Here is a 9,798-nt window from a genome sequence, read left to right as displayed (position 1 = left end):
GTTGTCACGTACATTCAGATATTTTAAAGCTGAAAATTATTGGATGCACGGATTGCGAAATTAGTTTGTTCAAACTGCAACTTACATGTTGCTGATTTACTTTAAAAAATAAGATTAATGGATTAATTAGTTTGTAATTTTAAGTGGATAGGAGACAATTAGAATTAGTATGTATATATATAAGAACAAGGGAATACGGCCCTATATTGACGTTATTGAGAAAGACGTACACTTCCATCCTAATCATCCTTCCATCTTCAATTAATTGGTGTCCTTTTTTCCCATAACAGAGAAAACCATATTTCTTTCACTTACCGCGCACATGCCCTATGTTTGTTTCAATTTGCAATTAATGCAGACGCACCAAATCATTCTTTCGGTCTTTCCCCAAAACTTAATCCAACTTAATATCTTTGTGTGAAAAGCAAAAATATGAATTATGCATTGCATAGTTTAATTTGGAGCCAAAGCATTTCTTCATCAGATTTTGTAGTATAAATTAATTAACCGAATGATGTGGAAGAAAAAATTTTGATGTCCTCATCGTTACAAGAATAACTTGTATACATTATCTTATTGTGTATATACGTCACCTTGTTAAACATTAATATAGAGTATTCTATCCTCTACCAGCTGTACTCAGGTTAATGTCCTTCTCCATACCATACTTCATTAATCCCAGTGCATATTGAAAACGGCATGCCACCTATTATGTTCGTATCAAACAGACAATTAAGGCCCTGAAATATACATAATTAATCAAGAAAAATTAAGCTAACTAACTTCGAGTTATATACATAATTAAATTTTTAATTGTTTAATCCGTTGTTTGCGATGAGAATTGACTGACGTGGTAAAAATTGAAAAATAGATCATACAAAAAAAAAATAAATAAATATTGCTATTTTTATTTTGATAATATTACTTTTTTTTTATAAATTTATATAAGCATATGTAAAGTGACATTATAAAAAATTATCAAAAATAGGAATGATAATATTAATATATATCTAAGGCTTTTTTAGTAGATGGTATATATGTAATTAGTTTTGTAATAAGCTAGCACTTATTGTTAAATCAAAAGACAATGTCACGAGTCCCTCGTCGGAATGTCTATAACTGAAAAATAGCCTTATCATTAATGTCTAATGATACGGACAACAAACTTACCCAAACTTCTATTATTCACATTTAAAAAAAAAACTGTTTAACAAGATTATTATGAAAAACGTTTTGACTTGGTGGCATAAACTTTGATTTGATGGTTATGACCAACAGAAGGAGTGAGATGAGATCTTGGATGCAGATTGAAGCAAAGTGTGTTCATCCAAACGGTAGATTAACTCAGTAGTTAATACCAAGCCAAACACTCCCACACACATGCTTGCAGCGAACATAGCTATTAGCAGTTATAAAGTTAGTTGGACCATCCAGGACTTAGCTTCTACTAAGTCGTGCATATTTTTCTTCCAGTGCATTCAGATAATTTTTAAAAATTATCTATTATTTAGTCTTTAAAAGATAAAAAAATAAAAAATAAGTAATTTTTTATAAAAATAAATATTTAAATTAATTAAATAATATTATTTAAATTAAAAGATTGACTAAAACTAAAAATTTAAAAGACAAATAACATTTTTTTTTCTCTTTAAATTCTCCACGTATATATGTTTTTTGGTTTTGTTAGGGAATCAATTAGAAATATAACCAACTAAAGTTAATTAGTTAAAAAATATGTTTGTTTTTTTTTTTTAAAAAGACACCTTTACTATTTTAATTTTTCGAATTTTAAAACTAAAAATATAAAAAATTAACTTGAATTGGCTTATATAGTTAGTTCTCTAAACTTTTTCTACGTTTCTAATAGAAAAATAATATAAGAAATTAACTTTTACATGGATAAGATTAGATTTTTATTTTTAAAATTATGTTTGTAACTATTATTTTTAAAAAATTTAAGATTTTATAATTTAGGAATGTTAAAAATTCAGTAAAATTTATTATTTTTTATCAACAATAAAATAATGTTTAAAAGTATGAATTAAAAATATATTATTAAATTATTAGATTAAAAAAATTAAACTGATAAAAATACTTGCAAAAAATAATAAAATTCTACTGGTTCTTGAATTTTTCTCTTTACAATTAGAATTTAGGTATAGAAGAATTTAAAATTTAAAATAGTTTAAAATTAAAAATAAAAAACTAAGCTTATATTAGCCAAAATATATAATTGGGATATATTTGATGAAGAAATTTTTTTATTTTATTTATTTTTAGTTTAACACAGTGGTACATACTTTTTGTTGGTATATTATATAGTAGACGCGTCTACCTCTAAATTTTTCATACCGACAGATATAATTTATTATGTTATATATAGTTACATATGAATGGATCGGAAAACAGCATTTATGATCAAAATAATATGGGGGATGCTCCCATAAAGATGCGTAAAACGTCTTTTTGTAAAGATATTTACGTGTCGAATTATTATTGGACGTATTAATGAACCGGTTATTTTTGAATTTTTTAACAAATTAGAATAAAACCGATTTTTTTTATAACAATAACAATAAACCAAATTTTTTTAAGAATTTAATTGTATTTTTAAATTTTTAGGAATTTAAATGTCCGAAAAACAAAAAAGTCAGGAATATAATTGTCTTTTTATCAAAAAATTTAAAGATATTCGATTTAAATAGTATAATTCGATTGGATCAAATCGAATCTAATAATTATAATGCAGATAATTAAGTTTATTATTATTGCTATAATAAACCGATTTTATTCTGGTTTATTTTTATTAACCGGTTCAATAATAATGTCCAATAATAACATGACATGTGTAAACGTCTTTAAAAAAAAGACATTTTTAATGTCTTTATTAAAGTGGTCTCCAAATAATATATAATCTGTTTTGTAGATGAGTGGTTTAGCGCAAGCAGACCATACTAGGGTTCTATAGTTAAGAAACTTATATTGCCCTGCATGCTATTTGAGGCCACATAATATAAACACACACATGGCCAATCAAAGTGACTAGAGCATTTGGTTTGTCTGTCGTTTATATAGCTTCCTTGAAAAGTAACTATATATGTATTCGATACATGATAAATATAGCCATAATATATATAAATCACCAGTAGCATGCATATTATATTCCTCCAAAAGAAAATGTCTTTAGCTACTTCATTATTTCTTCATCTGGTGTGTGTTTATATATTCCAATCCAGCTCCCACTACTGTTGTGTCACGTACATTAATATATCATCGGACTTTAGAACGAAGTAGGGGTCGGTTTTTGTTGTGTCACGGAAATTGCAGGAAGATGCAGATCTAGCTGGCCAACCTATATGATCATCGTGTTTCAACATGGATAAGACATCAAATAATGTCGTTACTCTAGATCTCTCTATACCATATCCTACTTATTACTATTTCATTATTTTTTACAACACATTAACTTTTCTTTTTGTTGAAACACCCGATTGAATTGTGTACAATACAATGTCGTCATAATGGATAAAGATGATTTTGATCGATATGATATATGTAGGTATGTGGTTGAACTTATATGCATGCATGCGGCAAGATTATATTATTATTAGGATATGTAGTAGTCCTCACTCCGATAAAATCTTGCAATACATGTACATCATCACTATTTTGCTGTGTGATGATTTCAAAATAAAGTGGACCAATGCATTAAAATTGTCTCCTAGTGTTTGGAATGGATGATCTTTATTTTCATGTGTTGCATATAGTGGTATATTTGTTTTGGTGGAGGGTCATTCCTCAATATAATTCGGATTCACCATATGGCAATGATTTGTGTGCGAGTTTTATTTTGTTTGATACCTCTTAACCGTTCCCCATGTGGTGCTATTCTTGCTTTCATCCCAAACAAAATCTGCTCAAAATCCAAACGGCTTCTCTTTAGTAGTAATTAACTGTTACGCGCTCGCTACCTCTTCCAACTTCCAACCCCTTCATCCATATTATGACTTATGACTGAAGTATCTATCTTAGTGCCTGTAAGCGTTTCTTTCCCTTTTCTACATCTAGTTGGAGCGTGTGTGTACGCGCTTTAAGAGGCAAGGGAGGGGAGTGGAGAAACAAACAGGGGTCCAATTGGAAAACTACAGTGTTTTACGGCTGTCGCGTCACCGTTGAACTCACAATATCCATATATTCGTACGCACAAAAAAAAAACTACCGATTTTCTTTCACCAATTTTTAAATTTTGAAAGAGAAGGTCTTCTACTACTTTACTTATCCTTGCTATTGGGTTGTTTACATTGATTTGATTATTACTCTAGTGGGGGAAAATCAACAGTAGTACTAGCTGTACAATATATATAGTTAGTAGTAGTTTCTATATTTTAAATCTTCCATTATTCATAGTTTCTTTGAAACTGACACAAACTATGCGAAGAAGGAGAAGGAACAACCTCACGCACTTGGACCAATGCTTCTCAAATTTCATAAACCCTTTCATTCTTCATCAATCTCAATTATCCCCTAATAATAATAATTCCCCGCCATCATCCATCGTTCATCACGATCGCCAGATCAATCACAACCGTCCATCATCATCAACCTCAATCATCAAGAACTTCAACACTATCTACGACAATAACACCACCGAACCCGAACCGGAACCTGAACCCGAGCCTGCAGACTTCGCCACCGCATTTGCCTCCCAACGCTTCTTCTTCTCCTCCCCCGGCCGATCCAACTCCATCGTCGAATCCACCCCGTCCTCTTCCTCCTCTTCATCACTAACTTCGTCGTTAACCACCACTGCGCCGGCGGAAGCTTCCTCGGCTTCGGCCGGCGACGAAAGTAAGGCGGTGTTGTTTGAGGGGAGCGTGGCGGTGCCGACGTACTCGCCGGATCCTTACTTGGACTTCCGGCAATCGATGGAGGAGATGGTGGAGGCTCGACCGGAGCTCATGGCGGACGTGAAGTCCAACTGGCACGTGCTGCAGGAGCTTCTGATGTGCTACCTTGCTCTGAACCCGAAGAGCACGCACAAATTCATTCTCGGTGCCTTCGCTGATCTTCTCGTTACACGCATGGCGTTTTCTGACGGTGGCGGTGGCGGTGGCGGTGGCGGTGGCGAAGAATAAGTTGTGTGGGTACGTAACGTAATTACTCTATATTGCATATGTAAGTTGAGAAGGTAACACGTGGGTGACAGATAATCATTGTCTCATTAATTAATGCACTCCCTTCACCAATCACCAATCACCATTCACCATTTTATTATTATTATTCAATTGTGAGTATGTACCGCCAAGTGACGTCTTTTCTTTTTTATTATATATATCTCTTCATTTTGTGGGTGGATGAGTAGAACTGCGATGTGGATCCTGAACCCAATTTTAGTTGCGTTGTTGGTCCCCGTAGCCATGCATTTCTTGTCTTCTACTACTCCCTTATCCCTCCATCTCCACTTCATTTATAATTCTTGTTTTATTTCACAATTTGGAAATTCAACAAGGCCTACCTTCATCATCAATCACATGCATTAACACTAAATCTTGTAAGGAGAAACTATATATTACTGTTAGCTCCCCTTTAAACGTCATATAAATTACACTATCCATCTCTATTGTTACTAGTATTTGGTAACGTAACTCTTCAATCATGCGTACTCACTTGTTATTTCTCACCAATTTTGGCCTGGGACCACTATAGTCTATATACATACACACTTTATGTATAATATATAGTGCAATTAGTTTAATTTTGACGTGTTCAATGTAATTTAGGGTGTGCCTAGATAAACAAATACGGAAAACTTCCCCAACTTGGTAAGTTAACTAGCTAGGGTGGGCTTATGAGAGAAATTAAAACACATGATTATTGTCTATTAATAGAAGCTCAATTTAGCTAAAATATGCTTGTTATTTAATTCACAAGTTATTATCAAACCATTTGTAGCCATACAAAAACAACAGTATATGTGTGATCTGCAATGGTTCCACACAAGAGCACAACACTAATTGAATTTGAATCCTCTAAATTTTGAATTTTTATTTTAGAAGTTAAAGTGTGATATCTTATTATTGAATGATTTTTCTTTCGTATTTTCTCTTACTCTCACCTATAAAATAAATAATAAAAAATTATACTTTATTTTTTAAAATAAAATTTAAAATTTAAAAGATTTAAATGCAGATTAATTAATTAAGCTAAACCCTCTATGATTGCCACCGTACCACTGCTATTAATTATACACCAAATCCCAGTTAGGTTTGTTGGTCAAAAGATTTATTAGTTAATTTCAAAATATGCAAATTGCAATTAATAACCATGGTTTCTTAGATCTTGAATCATTATTAACACGATGATCTTACTTTACTTATTATCACTACTCTGCCTTCATTATTGTGCAACTTGTTGTCATATTCTGGTGTTGTGTGTGGCCTAATATAACTAAGAACTGTTGATTTATATTATTGAGGCGATTTAATTTGTCGTAATTATATTTTAGTTGCTGTTACGGTTGTTGGACATATACAGTGAAAATTGTGATGATGAAATGTCTATATCAATAAACAAGATCTACGTACCAGTTTATCCGTTAATCATCTTTGGATTTGTGCAAAATCAATGCATCGATCCAGACAGTGAATAGTGTGATAAGAAAAAATGCCAAACCAATCAAAGTAAAATAATTAACAATTTGGTGAACATAGGGAATCGCATACAGGTTTCGAAAATTTTTTTTATGATATAGTTTTTTATTTTTATTTTTTTATTGATCGCTTTAAATATTAAAAATAAAAAATATAATTAAAGCAAAATTAAGACATGTACCATAACTCGTTTTGAAAACCGTACCTCTTTCCCTACGAGTATCTCAAATTTTGAATGATGAAATGATAATAAGCCATATCCAGAAGATTCAGTGAATTTTATATACGGTCCTTTATTTAATTATTATCTCCCTAAAGATTTATTACACCATTTTAGCTGGGTTTCGTTTTGGTGTAGAATTATAAAGAAAAATTTATAGTATTATAATTTCAGAAGTGATTTGTTAACATTGAAACACAACATAATAATGAGTGTTAAAGAAGCAAATTCTTTTTATTTATTATTAACAAGAACTTTTTAAGTTCGGTATTGCATATTGGTTAATTAGTATATAAAAGCCAGAATGCCAGATATATTTTCAAATTGAGTAATGTTAAATAATTAATTATTTTAAAATTATTTTATTTATTTTAAATGTTAAACTTTGAATTATTAAACTTTTAATTTTAAAATTTAAATTATAAATCTAAACATTAAAATTAGTTATTGTTGGTTAATTAAAATTTAATTCCTTATACTTTTTCCTTCAAATTTAACAAGCCTTTATGAAAATCTTATATAAATCATTTATTATATATATAATATACGAATTATTTATTGATAAAAATTTTCAAACCCTTTTGACTTGAAATTCTGCAGAAAGTGCCACACACAAATCTCTTCATGAGTAATTTAAATACTTGTGATTGTTAATTATTATGGCAAAAATAGAATACATAAAATGGTGAGATTAAGGTACGATAGATATGTGAATAATTGAATGCATGAACTCAACGAAGAGGAATAATGAATATTTAACAACAATAAGACACGGCAATGATATAATGTGTCTAAAATTGAAGTTAGAAAGCATGGCTACACTTTGGTTCATATAGATTACCAGAAAACGTGACGATTTTAACAAGAAGGTCGTCGTTCGGTTTGAAGCACAGTAATTGGACTATTAATATTATTGCTCCTCATCACGTAAGTGCAATCATGAACAAAACATGCCATGTGTGTTGTTTTTGTCTCACATTATGAAAGTAGATATATGAATCCACAAATAATGTTGAAAATACCAAAGTATATGCCAAATTATTTGGACTAATATGTTACGATACTAAACTCAATTTAAGAGTTTGCTGTTGATAAATAAATTGATGCATGCATAATCAATTGATTTGACTTGGTTTATCCAAACCATTCCTTAAAAAAAACTAATTTATTTTAATTAAACTGCAACATAAGATATGTTTATCGTTCAATTTGTATTTTTATATGAAGACAACTTTAACTACCTTACTACCTTATGATTTTTTTTAATAAAAAGAAAAGAATTATACGTAAGTAAATAATTTAAAAAGTGATCATAAGTAATTATAATATTCATACAACATAAGAAGTTACTTCGATTATCGAAAAAAGATAAAATCTCTTACACATGCACTTGTCTTAATATTTTTATCAAACATATTAAATTATCCAACAACTTATAACTATTAATTTTACATTAAAACAATCCCATCGTATGAGATTTTACTTAAAGATAACAAGTCTTATTATTACTATTATGATTACTATTATTGATTGCTGGGTATGATATCATCTTCTTTTGGAGATGTGTTTGCTCATCATGTTCATCATCAGCATCTCCAACACACAGGATTCGCATTAGAACTGGTTCCTCTCAGTATTAGGAACTGCAATCAAATAATCACAAAACGATTAGTTCAGAAATTGAGAATATACACAAAATTTACTTAAAAAAGAAAAATGATTACTCACATGACTATATAGAGATGATAGCTGAAACGTACATATATTTTATATCAAACTATTTTATCAAACATATTAAATTATTAACGATTTTCAACTATTATTTTCGTATAAAAACATGTCCTGATAAATAATAATAATAATAATAAGCAAGAAGAAATTGTCCAGTTTCAAATGCATACATACCTTCTCTGACAACACTCTTAAATGTTTTTCTTCAACATAACCGAGTCAGAGCAAACAAAAATTTTCATTTTTTCAGTTCTAGTTTTGGTTTCCAGATCAAAGGGTTCAAACCCAAACACTGAAACCCAAGTCTTCTCGCGTTCTTTGACTGATGGTATGACCAATAAGTCAACACCTAAACTGCTTAGAACCTGATACAAACATATACTAATAGTGAAAAAAAAAGATAATAATGTTTTTCAAGTTAGTAGAATGAACTCCTTAATTAATATGAAACTGAGAAGGCTTAATTTTCATTATTATTATTATTTTATGAACTCACAGATTCGATGACTGTCATGAATCGGGTACACATTCCTTGTCGCCTATACATACCACGGGTTGTAATTAGTGGCATCTCTGCTACTTTGTTTTCATGAACCCTGTTTGCAAAAAACAAACATTTAATTAATATTTAACTTAGTCTTCAAAATTTACATTTCATAATATATAATTATTAGAGTATTAATAATTAGATAAGCATTCCATCAATCTATCTAGCATAATATCCATGATTATTGGGGTTGAGAGAATTTGAATCAATTTTAAATTTTATATTATATATTATGTTATATACACATTTTTACCTTAGAGATGCCACACATATAATCTCGTCGTCCCGTTCCATAATTGCAGTAAAGAACATTGTATGATTCATGCGATTGTACTTTGACCTGACCAAAATATAAATATATATATATATGTATATATATAACTGTCACTTCCAATGAACAAATAAACCAACCTCCTTCACAAATTTTTTGTTAGCCAGAAATCATTTAACAAGGCTCTTGAAATGGCTGCGTTGAGAGATTTGTTTTCTAATGTAGAGAGTTCTTATGCTAATTTGATGCTAAAAAATTTATAAAATTTCTGAAAGATTTAAAATTAATCATGTTTAATCTCTTGAACTAATTAACTTAAAACCAATTTTAAATTTTTTTTAGAAGAATAAATTATTTTCATAAATCTTTAGATTACTAA

General features: G+C 29.9%; 1 protein-coding gene across 1 annotated transcript; it reads left to right on the top strand.

Moving 5' to 3' along the window:
• The first annotated feature begins 4,430 nt into the window (after positions 1-4,430).
• Positions 4,431-5,135, top strand: LOC130933788 (transcription repressor OFP16-like). Its single transcript, XM_057863401.1, has one exon. It carries the CDS (start codon positions 4,431-4,433, stop codon positions 5,133-5,135), a length of 705 nt encoding a protein of 234 aa, XP_057719384.1.
• Positions 5,136-9,798: the final 4,663 nt, after the last annotated feature.

This window comes from Arachis stenosperma, chromosome 6 (assembly GCF_014773155.1).
Source record: "Arachis stenosperma cultivar V10309 chromosome 6, arast.V10309.gnm1.PFL2, whole genome shotgun sequence".
In the NCBI taxonomy this organism is placed as follows: Eukaryota; Viridiplantae; Streptophyta; class Magnoliopsida; order Fabales; family Fabaceae; genus Arachis; species Arachis stenosperma.
Note: the sequence above shows the minus strand (reverse complement) of the source record. Positions and strands in the feature narration are given on the sequence as shown.